This window comes from Equus quagga, chromosome 21 (assembly GCF_021613505.1).
Source record: "Equus quagga isolate Etosha38 chromosome 21, UCLA_HA_Equagga_1.0, whole genome shotgun sequence".
In the NCBI taxonomy this organism is placed as follows: domain Eukaryota; kingdom Metazoa; phylum Chordata; class Mammalia; order Perissodactyla; family Equidae; genus Equus; species Equus quagga.
Genome location: NC_060287.1, coordinates 28,596,994 through 28,617,022, shown reverse-complemented (window position 1 = coordinate 28,617,022; position 20,029 = coordinate 28,596,994). Strand labels below are relative to the sequence as shown.

General features: G+C 49.0%; 1 protein-coding gene across 1 annotated transcript in view; it reads left to right on the top strand.

Annotated features, from left to right (window-relative positions):
* The window catches only part of LOC124231359 (nucleolar pre-ribosomal-associated protein 1-like), a 69,121-nt gene extending 49,474 nt beyond the window's left edge, over positions 1–19,647 (top strand). The window contains exons 31-39 of the mRNA XM_046648128.1: positions 8,771–8,931; positions 9,525–9,636; positions 11,098–11,204; positions 12,001–12,144; positions 13,580–13,689; positions 15,213–15,410; positions 16,677–16,918; positions 17,371–17,970; positions 19,006–19,647. Of these exons, the coding sequence (XP_046504084.1) occupies positions 8,771–8,931; positions 9,525–9,636; positions 11,098–11,204; positions 12,001–12,144; positions 13,580–13,689; positions 15,213–15,410; positions 16,677–16,918; positions 17,371–17,970; positions 19,006–19,187 (1,856 nt within the window). The 3' untranslated portion in view covers positions 19,188–19,647. The remainder of the gene's footprint in view (positions 1–8,770; positions 8,932–9,524; positions 9,637–11,097; positions 11,205–12,000; positions 12,145–13,579; positions 13,690–15,212; positions 15,411–16,676; positions 16,919–17,370; positions 17,971–19,005) is intronic.
* Positions 19,648–20,029: the final 382 nt, after the last annotated feature.

Sequence of the window (20,029 nt, the reverse complement as noted above, 5' to 3'; positions counted from 1 at the left end):
GTTAACAGTTAATGTTTTGAATATATAGAGATTTTTTTTAAAAAACAATTATAATTTTAAAACCAGAGAGTGTCCCTATGTCCTTGATGTTTTCCTATTTCTTAGGGACAGGAGCCTTTTCCGAATTATCACCGGATAGTGGTCAAATACCAACAGAAATGAGAGATTTTATCCTTGAGAACAAGTGAGAGCCTGCTGGGGTTGACTTTCTCTTGGTTTAAGTGTATTTTTGAAATGGCGTTTGTGTCTAGTAGCCTGAGGGTGGGAGTCTGGTAAACGGGTGGGGGGCAGCGTGTGCATGTGCCCACTGGGGAGGACCGAGGTCTGATTCCCAGGTCCTCAGGACTGTTGGTCTGGGGCGTTCTTGGGTGATGGTGTGTAGCGATACCTCATTGGGGTTTTGATTTGCATTTTCCTAATGGCTGATGGTGTGAAACATGATGTGGTTTATTTGTCATCTGTATGTCCTTTTTTTCTTCTTCTTGTCCCCAAAGCCCCCAAAGTACATAGTTGTATATTCTAGTTGTGGGTCCTTCCAGTTGTGGCTTGTGAGATGCCACCTCAGCATGGCCTGATGAGTGGTGCCACGTCCGCGCCCAGGATCCAAACCGTTAAAACCCTGGGCTGCCGAAGCGGAGCGCGTGAACTTAACCACTCGGTCACGGGGCCGGCTGCCTGTGTGTCCTCTTTGATGAAGTGTCACTTCATGTCTTCTGCCCGTTTTCTAACGGGATTTCTTTTTTTACTGTTGAGTTGGGAGAATTCTTCATGTAGTCTAGATAGTAGTCTTGTGGGATATGTGGTTTGCAAACATTTTCTCCCAGCTTATCTTTTCATCCTTTTAACAGGGTCTTTCACAGAGCAAAAATTTCTAATTTTGGTGAACTCCAGTTTATCAATTTTTCCCTTTATGGATCAAGCCTGCGCTGATATTCCTGGCTGGGAGAGGCAGGAGCGGCCCATTATGCCCCTCCCTCGGCCTCCACTGATGCCAAGCAGGAGCCTTGCCCTTCCTCTCTACGAGGCCTCCTCTGGCCTCCTCTGTTAGCAGTCGGGCGCAGGAGGGCCTCGCCGCTGCCCAGTGGGGAGGAAAGCCCCACCTCCCTATTCGGCCTTCTCTACCGCCTCCCCAGCAGGGGTGTGGGGCTCTGTCTCACAGCCTGGGGAGGTCTAGGCTCCGCACTCCACCTTGGCTGGCGTGGGTAGGGGTGGGGGCCACAGTGTTTTCTGGGGTGTTTGGCTGGAGTAGAGCAGTGACTGTCTAGAGGTTTTCTGTCTTACTAGGCTGCCCCTTTTATAGCCGTTTGTCTAGAGACTGGAGAGAGTGGGCGTTTGTTCTGCTGCACGTGTGCCCATTCGTGTTTCTGGGTTGCTGGCTTTCTTAGCTCTTGGTCTAGGGCACATGGAGCAGAAAGGAAACCCAGGGAGCTCACCTGAGGTCTCCACCTGGTCTGCTTCCTTCCCACCTTTTAAAGTCGTCTTATATTTATCTGGGATTTTCAGTTCCTCTTAATAGGAGAATAGAGAAAATGTGTCTACTCCGTCTTCCCAGAATTGGAAATTTAATTCAATTAATTTTTAGCTTTAGATAATATATTCACAGTTCAAAATTCAGGCAGTACCAAAGGCCGTGCAGTGAAAATCTCCCTCCCACCTGGCCTCTGCATGTCGTTTCCTCCTGCCAGCGGGAACGTGTGTGCCCAGCTCCTTGCACATTCTCCTAGGCTTCTTTTTTTTTTTTTTTTTTTTTTGCTGAGGAAGATTCACCCTGAGCTAACATCTGTGCCAATCTTCCTCTATTTTGTATGTGGGACACCACCACAGCATGGCTGAGGAGTGTTGTGTAGGTCTGTGCCTGGGATCCAAACCTGCGAACCCAGGCTGCCAAACCAGAGTGCACAAACTTAACCACTACACCACTTGGCTGGCCTCCTGGCTTGCTTCTTTACGGCCTGCAGGGAAGGACTCACAGTGGCAGGATGTGGGGGACAAGTGGAGGCATGTGTTCTGCGTCTCTACTCATGGGCACGGCCAGGGTGATGCCTTTATAAAGGGGCTCCTTCCTGCTGACCTAATGGCCTCATGGCTTTGCATGCACTGGGAGACCGTGTCTCACTATTCGTTCTGTTTTCTCTGTTTTTCAACTTGAAATTGTCTTTTTGTATTCAGATGCTCCTACTCATGAACAGGTTTGCTGAGCCTCCCAGCTGCCCTTCAGTGTTCTTACAGAGGGCTGTGCGAGGGCTGGGTGTTCAGAGAGATTTCCCGTCAGTAGCCCCGTGTTGCTGTAGCTCCCCTCTCCTCGAACACTGTTCTGTGGCTGAGCTGGATTTTGTTTGCAGGGGAGTAGGGGCATCTCCTGCCAGTGTCCGACTGTGGTGATGATGAGCAGATGTCCTAGTTGCCCTGGTGACCGTTCATGGCAGGCTAACTGAGGCACGTCCAGCGTGTGGCCGGGAGCTCCTCTCATCCCCCATGCCCTGGCGGTGCCGGCTAGGTCTGCTTCTCATCAAACACGAAAATAGATTTTCCACAGTCTAAAAATATGAGGCAACTTTGGCAGATTATAACACATCATTTAGTCTGTTGTTCCATCTCTCAGTAGAGCTTTTAGGAGACAGAAGGCAAAGCCTTGGAAAACACTTAATAGAAAAACAGTAAAATCAGAACACTGTGTTTTTCTCAAAATCTTGAATATTGCCTTTTTTGGGTAGGGAGGACAGTTTCTGGAAGGGCTTTTGTGAAGAGAGATAACTAGTAGTGGTCTTTCAAGTAGGGAAGTCTCCACATACAGCCTATTTTATATTTTATGGGTACAATTCAGGTAGAAAATTTTGCAGAGCATGTCTACCCTAAGAAGGATTTGCAGTATCTTAAAATACTGGTTATGCTAAAATTATTCACATGGAAGTAGAAAACGTTAAAAAGCATAGAGGTGGACAGAAAAATAGAAACACAAAAATTAAAAAACAAAAGAAAAACTAGGTCATTAAATTTTGCTCTGGACTACTTGTCATCCAGAACAAAAAATGGGAGCATAATGTTTTAAACAAATTTTGTGGTCTGATAAAAAGAAACATACCAGTTCATAAGGAGAAGAAAATTCCTATCAGTAAAATGATAAGTTGAATAGAACAGAAATCTGCGAACCAGCATAATGGCCAGTGTAGGCTAGGTTTATTGTGGTTGAATTAAGTCAGGAATCTTTTTTTCATGTTATTTAAAAAATTTATTCTTCCTTTTGCTTTTGCCCTTGTGGAGAAGTCAGCATGAATGATGTTTTAAATAAACTTTTATAGAACTGTAATATATACAAACGTGCACAAATCACCTGTGTATGGCTTGAATTTTGGTGAAACCACCAGCCAAATGAAGGAACAGAACATAATCCACAGCTCCTGAAGCCTGTCCCCCTCTTATGTAGGGGCCAGTGTCCTGTGTTTGAAGTCTGTGTAAATGGCGTTAGACACTGTGTACTCTTTTGTGTCAAGCTCCATATAGCCCACGTTATATTTTTAGATTCATCCATACTGTGTGTAGCAGAAGTTCTCAACAGTGTGTTTTTGCTTCCTGCAGTGGCACCTGAGTCCAAGTGTTGCTCAACGTTTGGCAATCCTAAATTGGCATGTGGTTAGTTTTTATGTGTGGCTGCCAGTCCTCAGAGAAACTATAGTCTCACTGCTCCATTTCAGCTTTTTGCTGAAAATGGGAACCTGTTTTCTTAACCTTATTGCTTCCCTTTGAGTCCTTGGCTGAGATCCAGGGCCAGCCAAGGCTGTAGCAAGGGCAGTGACAAATGCTTTTCCCGCAGCAAATTCTTGTCCTCTATAGAACTGGACTGAAATCTTCAGCTCATAATTCACATATGCCACAGAACAGGGAGATGGTTCTCTGAGCCTCGTCATCAGACTGCGGGAGCACGGGCTCTGTGGCCTCCTTGCTGTGATGAGCCGTACCTGCCAGGCCGCGTTTGAGCAGATTGTGTAAGAGGAGGTGTGAGGGAGAGGTCTCGACAGCACAGTTGCACTGCTACTAGAGCCTGTAAAACACGGGGTGCTTTTTATTTTAATCCTTGATCATTGTCTTGGTTAAGCCATTTTGACCTGAAGATCTGTTATCAGAAGTCCAAATTGCTATTTCTGAAGTTCTTGAAAAAGAGAGAATTTCAGTTACAACTATTTTTTAATAGCCTATTATATTTTTAACACCCAAGGGCAGCTCTTTTCTGTAAGTGTTACAAAGCCAAGACTTCATAGACTAACAGAGATGACCACAGAACATGAAACTGACTTTTCCTCCTAGATGCGTGGAAAATCCATTTGTCTTAGAGAATGTCAGTGATTACTAAAAATGTCCCAGCCAGCTGAATACTAGCTATTTTTAGTGAGCATAATGTTAAATGTTTAAACTGCTCTCTTTCCCAAATGTATTCCATTTATGTGTATTTTTTATGTAGGTAGGCAGGTGTATCTTAAACACATCTCATCTTTTCCAAAACAATATAATTTTATAGTTTGATTTATTTTTTTCAGCTATTGGGTATTTTCCCTCCTCCTACCAAAAATAGTCACTTGTTAGAAATGAGAAAATTTAGTGCATAAGCTTTTGGAGCCCAAGAGTCTTCTGATTATTCTTTTTCCATCCTTTTACTTTTAATCTGCATCTTGATATTAAAAGTGGTTTCCTGTAAACAGATGTATTTGAGTTTTGCTTTTTTAAATTCAATCTGACCATCTCTGCCTTTTAATTGGAATGTATACACCATTTACGTTTAATGTGATTATTGATCTGATTCTGTTTTATTTTTTTTTTGTTGGCCTTTAGCTAGAATGTGTGTGTGTGTGTGTGTGTGTCTTGCTCTAGGATTTATAGTATTCATCTTCAATTTATTGCACTCTGCCGACAAGTGAGGTTATGCCACTTCATGGAGAACAGAAGCACTTTACATACTGTAAAGCCACAGTATGTTGTTGCTTTTGCTTCAAAGTGTCAGTTATCTTTTAAAGAGATTTTATATTTACTCTATAGTTATCATTTCTGATTCTCTTCATTCCTTTGTGTAGAACCAGATTTCCATCTTCTATCATTTTCCTTCTGCCTGAAATACTTCCTTTAAGAATTCTTGTAGTTCAAGTCTGCTGGTGATCAATTCTTTCAGCTTTTTTATGGAAAAAAGGCTTAACTTTTTTTTTTTTTAAAGATTTTATTTTTTTCCCCTTTTTCTCCCCAAAGCCCCCCGGTACATAGTTGTATATTCTTCGTTGTGGGTCCTTCTAGTTGTGGCATGTGGGACACTGCCTCAGCGTGGTTTGATGAGCAGTGCCGTGTCCGCGCCCAGGATTTGAACCAATGAAACACTGGGCCGCCTGCAGCGCAGCACGCGAACTTAACCACTTGGCCACGGGGCCAGCCCCAAAAGGCTTAACTTTTGAAAGATTTTCATGGGTTATAAAATTCTGGGTTGACAGGTTTTTTTCTTTCTGTACTTTAAAGATGTTGCTTCCCTGATTCTGGATTGTATAATTTCAAACACAAAATGTACCATCATTCTTATCTTTGTTCCTCTGTGTGTTATATGGCTACTTCTAAGATTTTTTTTTTAATTGCTGGTTTCAAGCAATTTGATTATGTTGTGCTTTGGTGTGATTTTCTTTATATTTCTTGTGCTCTGGGTGTTCATTGAGCTTCTTGGCTCTGTAGATTTATAGTTTTTGTCAAATTTGGAAAAATTTTGTCCATTATTTCTTCAAATATTATTAGGGACTCCACATGCACATAAGTTAACCTGCTCAAAATTGTCCCACAGCTCAGTCATGCTCTGTTCATGTTTTTAAATTATTTTCTCTCTGTGTTTCAATGTGGGTAGTTTCTATTGCTATCTTCAAGTTCACTGATCTTTTTTTCTGCGATGTCTAATCTTCTGATAATCCCACCCCGTGCATTTTTCACCTCAGGCATTTCAATTGTCATCTCTAGAAGCTTGGCTTCGGTTTTTATATCTTCCATATTTCTATTTAACACACTAATCTTTGATCTAGCTTCTTGAACCTGTAGAATACAGTTATAATAACTGTTTTAATGTCTTTGCTTGTTCTGTTATCTTTGTCATAGCTGGGTCATTTTTGAATGGTGGAGTTTTCTCTTCATAATGGGCTGTGTTCTTGCTTGTTTGAATGCTTGGTGATTTTTTATTGGAAGCCAAACGTGAATTTTATCTTGTTTGGTGCTGGATGTTTTTGTATTCCTGTGAACGTTCCTGAGCTTCGTTCTAGGGCACGTTTGAGTTACTTGGAAGCAGTTTAATCCTTCCAGCCTTGCTTTTAAGCTCTGTTAGGTGGGACCAGAGCAACGTTTAGTCTGGGTTGTACTCTGCCCCTCAGCTGAAGTGGAGTCTTTCTGAGCACTCCATCTAACCCTATGAACTGCGAGGATTTGCCCCTGGCTGTGGAAACAGGAACAATTTCCAACCCGGTGCGAGACTGGGGTTGTCTCCTCCCATCTTTCGGGTGGTTGCTCCCACCCTCAGGTGGTTTCCTCGCACGCACTTGTGGATGGGCCCTCATCTGAAGATGGGGCTCTCTCAGGGGCCTGTCTTCTCCAGGACTTTGCTGTGGAACTGTGGCCACCTTGGCCCCCCAGGCCTCCTGCTCCATCTCCTCAGCTCAGAGTCCTCCAGTCTCCGCTTAGGTTTGCCTTCCCTGTGCCATGACCTAGAAGCTCTCCAGGCTGTGAGCTGGGTGGTCAAAGCTTCACCTTGTTTGTTTCCCATCTCTCAGGGATCACTGTCCTTTGTTGCCTCATGTCCCATGTCTTGAAAATCCTTATTTCATTTCTTGAGTCTGATTTTCCAGTTGCTTCAGGTGGACAGGTAAATCTGGTTCCTGTCACTCTCTTGGCCGGAAGTGGAAATCCTGGTTATTCTTTGATAGGGTGTGAAAGCTGAACAAAACAAAGGAGGGCAGCTGTATACAAGCAGCCCCACCTCCGTCGGTCCACCCTTGGGTAGGATGCCAGTGGAAGCTCCAAGGAGCTCTGCAGCTTCTGAGGGGGAGGAGGAAACTTTACAGTTTGAAGTGATTTCTGCACTTTTGGACAGCCATCCATTTGGAGACTTACTTGGCTATGAGAGCTGTTTGGATTAAGGAGAAGTAACTGATTTATTATAATTTTTCTTGTTATTTTTAGTTTTTAAATTGCCAACATTATCCTTTTAAAAGTCTAACTTTGGGGAGAGTAGAGGAAAAAAGAGTTTGACTTTTTAAATATATTATCAGTGGTGTGGGGCTGGCCCCGTGGCCGAGTGGTTGGGTTCGCGCGCTCCGCTGCAGGCAGCCCAGTGTTTCGTTGGTTCGAATGCTGGGCGCAGACATGGCACTGCTCATCAAACCACGCTGAGGCGGCGTCCCGCATGCCACAACTGGAAGGACCCACAACAAAGAATATACAACTCTGTACCGGTGGGCTTTGGGGAGAGAAAGGAAAAAAAAAATAAAATCTTTAAAAAAATATTATCAGTGGTGTATCTTTCCTTGATAGCATATTCCAAGATTACTCCTTTGGGGTAGTAATGTCAGTTGGTTGGTGTTTGGTTCCTAATTTAACTCAGTCACCAGTCACTCATTCTAAAGAACATCTTTTTGGGTGATTGTCACGACCAAACCATACTTAATCTTTTTTAAACAAGATGACTTATCTCTATTCTGAGGTTTTTCTTGACAGTATATATCTTGTAAAAAAAAGCCTGGGTTTTTATTGAAGAGGATTTGAAGTGTTCTAAATTTTATTAGTGATAATCAAGACCTTTAAGATGTGGTCAGGTGTGTCCTGTCATTATCTGACCTTCTGTCTCTGTCGTATCCTCTCCTGGAGTGATGGTGAGTTTCTCAAGACCTCCCAGGTGACAAATGAACGTCAGCCAGCAGATTCTGTAGACTCTAGCTTTTTTTCTTTTTTTTTTTTGATGAGGCAGACTGGCCCTGAGCTAACACCTGCTGCCAGTCTTCCTCTTTTTGCTTAAGGAAGATTTTCCCTGAGCTGACATATGTGGCAGTCTTCCTCTCTTTTGTATGTGGGATGCCACCACAGCATGGCTTGATGAGCAGCGCATAGCTCTGCACCCAGGATCTGAACCTGCGAACCGTGGACCACCAGGCTGGCCCCTAGACTCTAGCTTTTACTCAAGCTTGGTGAGCTGCTCTTCTGTGAGACTGTGTTGTTTGAAGAAAGAACTAGGGTTGCAGAATGGATGTCGGTGAATCCTTTGTGAATTGGTAGGCCAGGTCAGACTGGTTTGTGCTGTCTGAAACTCCCAGCTTCATGGCCTTATGTACTTTCTTTAGCAGTGCTCATAGGCAAGAGCTCAGAGGCAGCAGGCTGAATGAGGTAGAAATGGGGAGCCAATTTTCTCTGCTGACGCCCCACTTATGTTCTCTGGGCCCCCGGCATCTCGTGTCTCAGGTCTGAATGGCACTTTCATTCTTCTCTGGCTCGTTGGGTTTTTGTGAGCAGTAATGAAATTATCCTGGCTAGGATTTGCAAGCATCTTAGAAGCTGAGGGCAAGGTAATTGTTGTCACTGAAGGGAAGATAGTCTTTAATCCAACTTCAGCAGAAGACAAGGGGAGCTGGAGAGAGACTTGCATTTCTTGTATCTAGCACACACAGCTGATATTGGCAAAATGCAAAGGGAAATTTAATTTGTCATGTTGCACAGGCATTGTGGATCATAGTGTGTGTGTGTTGTGTTCAATGCTGTGTTTTATTTCTTGTAGAATTTGTAGTGGATTGTCGAAAATTCTTGGATTCGAATGCTCTGGGCCTGACCGTGGCGGCCCTGAGCAGCTATGACCCGCAGATGCGAGCCGCGGCCTACTCTGTCCTGGCGGCCTACTACTCGCACGTGGAGGGGGCTCGGTTCCGCGAGCAGTCCCAGGTGAGTGGGGCTGAGAGTGGGCGGAGGGCTCGGGAGAGCGGGCTGCCCACCTGCCTGCTAGAAGGCTTCCTGATGAACACGGAAGCCTGTTGCCAGGGACCTCTGATAAATAATAACTGTCTGTTCCCTCTTGGGGAATGACGCTGGAGGCTACCTCTGGTCCCCTCCCCCAGGAATTTGAGAGAGGTGTCCCCTTATAAACACTCTGTTGTGTGGTGGGTGGTCAGAGCGGTTTAATTTCTGTCGACTCTGTTTTTGGTCTAAACTTGGTAGTTAAGGTGGCTGTTCTTTGCGACACTCCGAGCCTCAGCAGCCTGTGCCCTGGGTGATAGGAACGAGAGGAGACTGGATGGTCAGGCCGTGGAGCCGGGGTTCTCCCTGCCCTTGGACACATGCCTGGCTCCTCAAGAAAAAGCGAGAGGCAATTCTGAGATGAGCAAGCAAGGATGTAGGTGTTGTGAGCGTCATCTTTGGTGGCCCCTGGGATGCGAGGAGAGGCCACCGTGCAGAGCTGTAGTTAGGCTGCATGAGACAAGGCTGGTCACAGTTGTTCTGAAACTGCTCCTCCGTCTTTTTCTTTTTCCTGGTTTAAGCTACTGTACCTGTTGGACGTAGTCCGGAACGGGATCCGAACTCAGAACATGAGGCTCACCTTTACCTTGACTCTCTTCATCGCCAAAGCAGCCCTGCAGATTTTGAAACCAGGTACCGCTGGTGGACTCGGGGTGTGGTGAGGCTGAAGTATTGGAGCCGAGCAGGTCCACTTGTCGGTGTTCCTCCTGTAGGTGTAATCCGTCACACGCATGAGGAGGGACGTGTCAGGGTCCTCCCCGGGGGGGACAGTCAATGAACGATGGTTGTGAGGAAGCTCTTTATGGGCCCTTAGGGGATGAGGTCTAGAGAAATTAAGTGAAAAAGCAAGGTGCAGAACAGTGTGCGTGGTGGAGGAAGAAATATGTGTTTGTGTTTGCTTGGAGGGGCATAGAGCTACGGTAAAAGCAAATCATGGCCCCAGCTCGCGGGCTTCTGCGAGGGGGCATCGCTCCTGCACAGGAGAGCACTTAGGGGTGCCTGACTCAGAGGCAGCTGCGGGTCCGCGCTCAGAAGTCACAGTCAGCGCAGCTCGGGGGTCCTTAGTTAGAAGTTGTTTGGCCTGTGCGTCACTGTGCAGGTCCCTCCCATACTGTAACACGGCTCCTTTCGGTTGCTCGCAGCGGGGCACCACTGCTGAGGTAGTGTGTGCAGAAGTTAGTCCCTCATAAGGTCGGTTTTTTAAAAAATTTTTATTAGTGGAAAATTATAGAATGTTGGAACCATCAAGGACCACGGAGTTCTTTGAGTGTAATGTGGTCATTTTCAGAGGAGGAAACAGCACCCCACCTGAAGGCTCCCAAGATTAAATAGCTTGTCCAAGGCCCCACAGTTAGTCTCTTGTCGAGTTGCTGTTAGAATTCAGATCTGATTTTCATCTGCTCCTAGATCATTTTTAGAAATAATGGGAGGAAAGGAAGTAATTAGGCATTTGTAGACTCTAAAGAAAAAGACGATCCTGAGAAGACATCCTAGCAGAGGCCATGGTGATTGTTTTGGCCTCCCATCCTGTCTGTGCCACCTAGATGAGCTTTGTCCCCCGTCAGACCTGGTGTCGGGGTGAAGGGTGCTGGGCAGCAGCAGTGGAGGGGGTGCTCAGGCTGCAGCCAGTGTGGACAGACTGGAGGTCGTGACACGATGGTGAGGCAGAGGGGAGGAGGTGTCTGCGTTCCAGAGCCACGTGAGCCAGGGCGCGTCTGAGCCCCCTTTGCCATGGCGGTTCCCCTCGGTGAGAAGCCGGTGGCTGTGGGGGTTAGCCCTGTGCTGTGTGTGACCCGCGCTGCCCACCAGCTGATTGGAGCTTATGCTGCAGGCTGATAAGCAGGGAGGGCCGACGTCTCTGAAAGACTCGACCTCCTGCAGTGGTTTTGGAACCATGAGAGAAAGCCTGTATGCAGTGTGCAACTCAGGTGTCTTACCGCGTTCTAATTCGAGAACTACTCACCTGGCTTATACGAAAGCTCCCCAGGGGCATCAGTTTATGTCTCATCCCCCACATCCCCACCCCTGACTCCATTAGACCATGGGGTGTCCTGTTGGTGCTGGTTGTGAGTGACTGTCTGCCTCTGTTCCCAGAGGAGCACATGTACTTGAAGATCAACAAGTTCCTGCTGTCACACGAGTACCTGAACATGAGCAAAGTCCCCGGCTTCTTCCAGTTCTTCTTCAGCTCTGACTTCGAGGTAGTGCTTCTCAAGTCCTCGGTCCCGGAGAGACTCCGGAATTGGGTTCCTTGGCCTCTGCTGTCGGTCTGATCTTTTCCTACTAATGCTGTTGGCTGCACAGCCAGCACAATTGCACAAGCAATGTGAGAGCGAGAAGGTCAGGAAAAGTAGAAGTGCACACTGGCTCGTGTGCAGAAATGCCTTTCATTCCACGTGTTAATTCTTAGGTAGTTCTTCAGCCTGGAAACCTCTGCTTCAGAGGTCTCAGTTTGATGGCATTCTCATTATATTTTCTCGGTGAATCACTGGGTTAAATTTTTTTTTTTGAGGAAGATTAGCCCTGAGCTAACTGCTGCCCATCCTCCTCTTTTTGCTGACGAAGACTGGCCCTGAGCTAACATCCGTGCCCATCTTCCTCTACTTTATACGTGGGACGCCTGCCACAGCATGGCTTGCCAAGGGGTACCATGTCCTCACCCGGGATCCGAACTGGCGAACCCCAGGCCACTGAAGCGGAACGTGTGCACTTAACCGCTGTGCTGCTGGGCCGGCCCCTGGGTTAAATATTAAACGTGTTTTTATAGAACACCTGCCTGTATCCACACAGTGCAGTGTTTAAACTTGACTTGGTCCTTTATTCCGGACCTGAAGAAACCAGTCAAGGGTGCTATCGACGGTTTTTAATATAATCAGACGGGAGGTCAGGGCTGCTGTGCCGTAGTCTCGCCTCGACTTGAGAATAGTGGTGTTTGAAGAGTTGTCAGGTAAAAGGCTTACACTTCATTAACAAGTTTCCTGTTCACTTGGGTTACAGCAAAAAACGGAACAGGAGTGGCTGTTTGGAATTCTTCGGCAGGGGATTCGAGACAGATACTGCTATGAGCTCTGCGCCCGGCGAGGGGTCTTCCACATCATCCTGTCCTTCTTCAGCAGCCCACTGTGTGACGAAGTGGCCCAGGTAGGCGGCCTGCATGGCTGTGGGAGACGGAAAGGGCTGTTTCGTAAGGTTTTATTCTGAAGTCGAGTCCATGTGAATTCTAATCCCAGCCTGGACATGAGCGACCTACTAATCTGACGTGACCCTCGCTTTCTCTGAGGGCAGATGAGATCCATGGGTGCCTTCCGTGTGGCCTGCGCGGGGTGCAGGCTGCGTTGCTGACTCTCACTGCCATTTGTCCTCTGATGAATGTGTTTCGTTGCGGCCCCCTACTGTGCTGTGGCTGATGAGAAGGCCTGTGGAGAGGGAGGGGCTAATCTGTCATCCTGAGCCTGTGGGGCTGGCTAACAACTAGAAACCAGTTACCCCCTCAGTGACTGAGGGCCTTTGCCTCAGACACTCTCGAGCCCCCAGAATTTCATTTAACGCGCAGAAGCTGTATGTCCTCGAACCCGGCTGGGAGTCGGGAGTCGGGAGTTGAAACTGGAGCTGCGGCCTCGCCGCTGGTGGGGAGCCTGCACGTCAGCTCCTTCCCTGGGCCAGTGCTCCTGCGTGCGCGTCCAAAGGCCATTGGAGTTGGAAGAAGTGACTAGGGGGAGCCTTTAGGTACTTTTCTTTTTTTTAAAGATTGGCACCTGAGTTAACATCTACAGCCAATCTTTTTTTTTTTCTTCTTCTCCCCAAAGCCCCCAGGACATAGTTGTATATTCTAGCTGTAGGTCCTTCTGGTTGTAGTATGTGGAACACCACCTCAGCATGGCCTGAGGAGTGGTGCTAGGTCCACACCCAGGATCTGAACTGGTGAAACCCTAGGCTGCCAAAGTGGAGCGTGAGCTTAGCCACTCAGGCACAAGGCAGCCCCCAGCCTTTGGTATTTTGATTACTGCCTAGCCTGGTCAGCTTTCATTTCTGATACCATGTAAAATGCGGGTGAATAGGAGTGAGTCAGGATTAAGAAACACGTTTGAATAAACTGAATTTGAGTATGCTGATGTTTTATTTTTGATGGCCTGTGAGAATTTGAAAGCACCCAATCACAGTTGAAGTGGCAGTTCTGTCTTTATGTCTGCCTTTCCCAGGTGGGAAAACTGGACCAAAGGGGCCGCCAGCAGTTCCCGGCTGAGCTGGGAGTGGGTCCACGTTCTCTCCAGCTCAGGCTGCCACATGTCTGGGCTATGTGCTTTCCGTGCTGTGTCTTTGCTTGTGGGTTGGTTCCTTATGATGGAAGTGGGCGTCCCCCTGGGGCCCGGCAATTGCTGTGGAGGTCTGCGTCCTCTGTCTCTTGTGGGGAAGGGCGAGTTCCTACACAGCCTTTACTCTTAGAAAGGCAGCAAAGCAAACTTCACATGCAACCGTCACCTGGAATTGTAACATACTGTTGCATTTTTTCAGTTGTTCCTTTGATTATAAGTTAGGTTTTCCCACTGAAAAGTAACTTTTTGTTTTGGGTTTTCAGAATTGGATTCTGGAAATTCTACAGAATGCTGCCCGGGATGCCAAGTCTGCCTATGAGTTCCTACGGGACTATAGCCTTTTGACATGGATTTTACACATCCTTGAGAGCAAGTAAGCACCTCGTGCGCGAGAGGTGTGTGTCAGATGGGAAGAGGGCGGGTCAGAGACACTGATGTCTCCTGCTAGCTTTCATGTCGACGAGAAATGTCCAGCAGAGTCCATGCTGCCCGACAGTGTCCTCTAATGCCACCTGTGCCTAGGAAGCCACCTTCTGGTGATGCCAAAATGGCATTTCACTTTAATCTTCCTTTGGCGTGTCTTGTCTGCATGGAATGACAGCGCCAGCTGCGGAGGCCCCTCCAGCCGCCCTTTCTGTGTGTTCTGCACAGTGCAGGCTCCTCCCCTGGAGTGGCAGCGTCTGCCTGAGGCTTTGTGCCTGCAGCCCTCCCTAGGGGAGAAACAAGAGGCCTCCAGGTTCGGGAACGCTTGCTGGGTCCCTCGGGCGTCGGTGGGACCCAGCGCTCCACGGTCTGCCCAGGGTCAAGGTGCTGAAGCGCGTTGTGAAGGGCGGCGCTGGAGTCGTGTCGAGGGGCAGGAGTGGGTGTTGGCCTCGTTGTCTCAGGCTGCCGTACCAGCGGACCACAGCCGGGGTGGCTCAGACAGCAGGAGCTCGTTTTCTCACGGTTCTGGAGGCCGGAAGTCTGAGATGAGGGGCAGCATGGTCGGGTTCTGGTGAGAGCCATCTTCCTGCTTACAGACGCCGCCTTCTCGCATGTGCGCACGTGCAGGGACACAGAGAGAGCTCCGGTGGCTTTTCCCCTCCCTATCGGGACACTAGTCCCACCACGAGGGCTCTGTCCTCACGACCTCATCTAAACCTCATTCCTCCCAGAGGCCCCACCTCCAGATGCAGTCCCACTGGGGGTTGGGCTTCCCCATGTGAATCTGGGGAGGTGTGGGGAGGACGCAGTGCCGTCCACAGTGTGATCTGCTCTGATTCCTCATAATCCCAAGTTTGAGGCTGTCTGAAAAGACAAGGACCTTGTCTCCGTGGACGGCACTTGCGGGGAGGGCTCTGTCTTTCAGAGAACTAACTACTGTCATAAGCCCAGGGAAATCTAGGCTCCTGTGCATTTTTAAAGTGTATTTTTAGAAATTTCTCTAAAATAAAGTAATAGCCTAAACCTAGGCTGTCTTTGGACATTAGCTGCAAGACTGTTTCAGATTTCTAAAAGGCATAATTGGCTAATTACCAGTTCCTGGCTATTGATGTCTTAGAAGTCGAGTTGTTCTCATGGGTGGGACAGCTCTTCTTTCCTACTGCAGCGGCTCCAGCACTTTCTCTGGTGGGGGCTTAGGGTGGTGGTCCGGTTAGGAGGGAGAGCGGGGCCTGCCCTCTGTTGAAGCTGCATCTGTGGAACAGGCACCCAGTTTTACTTGGATACTGGCCTGTTTGGGGGCTGCAGTGGGAGGATGAGCAGACAATTGTTAGGGGAGGGGAAGAGCCTGCCAAGCCACTGCCTGGTGCTACCACCACCATCGTAGTCTGTTCCGTGGTCCTCTCCCACCCCTTCCAGAAGATGCCAGTGAAAGGAGAGAATGTGACAGAGAGAGCATTCCCCCTTTGGTTTCAGGTTTCTGGAGACCCAGCTGCTCTCCAACATAATCTCCTTGCTGCACACCCTGTGGGTGACCAACCTGGGGGACAAAGGAGTGGAGCAGGAGAGCCAGCCTCCTTGCAAGGCTGGGCCCCAGGAGCCCCCGAAGCTGCTCGCCCTGCAGTTGGTCAATGAATTCCTTTATGTTTTCATTGTGCTCACGAAGCACCTGAGGTAAGACCCTCGCCCGCCACCGTGACCCTGGTGTCGACCACTTGTGGACGTCACCTCTCAGTGTTGCCCTTGGTCACAGTTCTGCAAGTGGGCTTTGGGCCATGGTCTGGTGTGAAGTAGGCCAGAGGGCTGCTGTCAGTTGTGGGTGACATCAGGAAACCTATCTTAGCTGCTTCCTCTTTTCCACTTCAACTTTATGAGGCTCCTTTCAAGACCTTGAGAGCTTAACATACTCTGAGAACCTGAAATATGCCGTCCCGGACCATTTTTAGCAGGTAGAGCATCTATCTTGGTGTTTTGATTCAAGCTCTCTAAGCGATGTCTTGTAGAAAGAACGTATTTCCATGACCTTAACCTAAGAGAGTGAGGGCGCTTAGGCTTCCTTTGCCTTCGTTAGCCTGCACACTTACTCGTCCATGAATTTTCTTGGAAATTTCAGTATTTTCCTCTGACCCCTTGGAATAATGCTCTTGATTTCCTTAAGAGAGCTGAATTCTCAGATTCCCTTGTGTTAGAGAAAATATACTGTGTGCACTCATATTTCTGATGTGGGAACAGAAATATGCTAATTGGAAGCAGAAGATCAATAGCAAGTGGATAGTAAGCTCAGAATGAAAACTTTCTTGGTAAAGAGCAGGGCATTTGGTTTTACGGTGTTCTGAAGTAAATTGTAAATCCATGCTGGATAGCCACAGTTCTTGTTTTGGGCTTGTTGAAAGGCACATTGGTCTCTGAGAACTGATTGCTATTTGAGATCAAGATTGTAATTATAAAAGTGTGTGGGGTGGATGGTACTGAGTTTTAAATTCCTGGGGTTCAGAGGGACCTGTTCCCCCAGTGACCACTGGCACGTTGGGCAGTGGGTGGCGATGCTGTCCCGGGGCTTTCCTGGGTCTCTTCACTCACGTCTGAGTATTCGTGAGGTGGAGAAGTGGGGTCCTGAGTTACTTCCTGAGGGGGCTGGCACCCTAACCCTGGGCTCTCTCTGCCTTGCTCTCCCGGTTAGCCCTGGTTTCCAGGAGATTTCTCTGTCTCCGGGATGGAGGTCAGATTCCGCTCCCCTTTTTGCCTCCCCTGGATTTGCTTGCTTTTTCCTGTCGTATGTGCTGGGGGCCCGCGCTCCATGTCTGCTGTGAAGTGAAACCCGGGCCTTGGATGGACTGTTTGCACCTCTGGGTATGTGGTGTTGACCGGCAGCCACCCCAGTCCTGGGCTGCAGGACGAGGAGGAAGCTTTTGTTCACTCTGTGACGTTGGCTCCCCACAGGCCCGCCTTGGCCTCCGCCCAGCTGACCAGCTTCTTCGAGGCGCTGGGCTCTGTGCTGAGGTACAGGGCCACTGTCCTGCAGGCCTTCAAGGACATGAACCGCTTCACCGTGAACGAGACCGTGCTGTCCACCAGGGATGTCCTCATCCTCATGCACAAATGGAGCCTCATCGAGCGAGACGTCCAGCTCCAGGAGGCCCTGAGAGCAGCCGTTGAGAAATACCAAGTCAAGGAGCTGCTGAGTGAGTGTCAGGACCCAGGCCTCTGTCTTGTGTTCCCTGGGGCCTCAGTTCCACCCAGAGCCCCCAGCGTCTTTCCCTCTGAGAGTGGCATTTCCAAGGCTGATGAGGCTTAGAAACAGGGCCTGTCCATCTTCATGTGCTAGAGAGGGAGTTGGGGAGACCTGGCTCTGAGTTCCAGCTCGGCCGCTGTCAGGGGCTCCTCCGTGGACAGTGGGAGGGGCTTTGGTTGTGGTGAGCGTTAAACTGATTCATTCTAACAGCAGCAGTGACAGCCCCAGTCACAGTGAGTGCTCGCTGTGCTCCAGGCACAGGCGCGTGTCCTGTTGGAGCAGCGCCGGGCGCCCAGTGCCTGTGAGCTGACCCAATGCCCTCCCTGCTGTTGCGCTGCCTGGATCCGCGTGGGGAGGAGGGACTCGGTCTCACTGCCTTTTTCCTCACTGTGTGGATAACAGAAATGCTCAAGGATAAGAACAAGCCCGTCACGCAAGCTCGAGCCAAGGGCCCACGGGGCCGGAAGAAGAGGCTTGGGGAGGCAGAGGAGGCAGCCGACCCCGAGCTGGACATGTCCAGCTTGGAGACGTGCAAGGGCCTCCTGAGGTCCATACTGACCCACTGGGGGCCAGTGTTCCCGAACCCTGAAGCCGCTCAAGAGCCTGAGGACCGGCCCACCCCCCAGAGCGATGCACCAGACCCTGTGCACGCCACCGCCTCCCTAGTGGTCAGCTGGGTGCTGCGGTCAGTGGCTGAGCACCCTCTCAGCAGGACAGAGGCTTCCAGACTCCTTGGCTGGCTGAAGAGCCATATTTTGCCACAGCCGGTGGTCGTGGCCGACCTTCTTAAGGACAGCGCCGTGAGGAGTGGCATATTTAAGCTGTACAGCCGGCTCTGCAGTGCCGAGAGGCTGGCGGGGCCGGAGCAGCAGGTGGCCTGCTTGTTCAACACAGTCATGCTGCAGCTGGTGGCGGCCCGGGGCCCAGCGGGAAGCCCCTTCCACCCAGCGGTTGCGACCCTCTGCCTCTCTTCCCTGAGTGAGGAGGATGAAGCCACGCGAGGTAATGCTGGTTTGTGGGTCAGAGGCGGAAGAAATGCGTGAGTGGGCTTGCGGGTGGAGCAGCTTCTGAGCTTTAGAGCCTGTCAGTCCTTTAGATTGAGTGCGTATGTAGCCTTTTAACCACGACTCTGGGATCCCAGAGAGTTTGCCATTGCGCCTGAATGTGAAGGGAGAGCATGTCTCTTCCTTTGCTTTCAAGTCAAGCCTTTGATGACGATCGTGTCTGCAGTAAAGAAAAGGGGCCGCCTCAGGATCCCGTGTCCCTCTGGGGCCTGTCCCACCCTGCAGACCAGTGGCTCTCCTGAATTTCCACCATTACGCAAGTGAAGAATGGTTTCACGTTGTAGCCAGATGTGTTGTACACGTGTGTGTATATGCATATATACACACAAGCACACAAATATACACACCGTTTATGTGCTTGGCATTCAGCTGGTGCTTAATAAAGGTTTGACTGCACAAATGAGTGAGTAGCAGAGGCTTTGAAAGGCTGTAAGAGAACATAGGGAGGCTGTGACTGTGTGCATGGCCTCCGCCATCTGGGAGAGTTGTTCCTTTCACTGAGGGATGTAAGGGGAGCCGGGGGGATGGCCAGCAGCCGGGGCAGGTGAGCTGTCCTGGTGGCCGGGGGTGACCTGTCTCTCATGTGGCTGCAGTCAGGGAATCGAGTCCCTTCTCCTTGCCGGGCCGCTGAGGATGTGGCATGGGTGATTCCAGGAAGCCCTGCTCCCGCTTCACTGCTGGTTCTCGGCGGGGATGGTCAGAACCTGGAAGGCGCTTGGCTTGTTGTAACTGTCTCTACCTTCCACACACATTCATCAAATAGATAAACTTTAAAATGAACAAAAAATATTAACACGAAAGTTAAGCAGAGGCCAGATTCATTTGTTTCATCCCCATGCTCAACTCGGGTTGCCACGAGCATGTGGTACAGTGTGTTTGGGTGCTCAGTGCAGCCCCACTGTGGGGTGGGGTGGCTTGTTTCTCCGCTGGAGGAGGTCTGTGTCCTCATGGCCTTGTTGTCGCTCTTCCTCAGCCGCCGCAGCCTTCCTGGTGTCTCTGTACGTTAAGGACGTCTGGCTGGGGGCCCAGCAGCCGGACACCCTCTTAGCCCACGTCCGGATGATCTCCGACGCCTCAGAGGGTGCACCAGGTGGTAACCAGGATGCCATCGTCATGCCCTGCAAGGACATCGCTGCCGCTGCCCCAGACTCTTGAGTCCCTGCCGTCCTGCGCCTCCAGCACTGGGTTCTAGAAGTTCAGTTGATCAAGGGTTTCCATGGAAAACATGCAAAGTGACAAGTTCCGTATATTGACTCAGTTTCCTGACAAGAAAAGTTGACTGTATTTTGTTGACCGATAATTTTAAGCTCCAGGGACTGTGTGTGGGACAGGGTCAGAGTTAAAGTGGGCGTGGGGTCCTTTGGGGCCACAAGCCCACCCAGCGTTGAGTTGGGGAAGACCCTTCCTCTCAGGGCTTTGTCATTCTGCAGAGGAGGCACCGCAGGTTGAGGTGGCGCATCTCCGCGCCTGAGGGCTCATGGGTACCAAAGCTGGAATGTCAAAAACTGTATCAGATAGAAGAGCATGAAGGGAGATGTTAAAAGTTTCTTTCTTTAACAAGTCCTTACAGAGCTTTGTATAACATTTCAAATAGATAAATTCCTGCCAGTATTTGTTATTTTAGTAAATAAAAGGATGTTTTACACTAAATCCTTAAAGTATAAAATTGATTTGACCTCTGCTTTGGAAAGGCAACCTGTATTTTTCAAAGCTGTGTTTCAAAGAGGAGATTTTGAGTTTTATAACTTCTTGTTAATAAATGTCTATTTTTGTTAGGTTTTGTGTCTTGCTTAGTCGATGTTAGCAGTGTGTTGTTATTCCATAGAGACCTGCATTTAGAGGTCAGGGCTTGACTTTTAAGATTCCCGTATTAATTGGTATTGTAGCTGACAAATGTCGAATATGAAATTTCATGGGTTTCACAGATAAAATTCTAGCCTGTTCCTTAAAGCTGCACGCATTCCCATGACCCTCCACACCTCTTGGGGCCCGGGGGT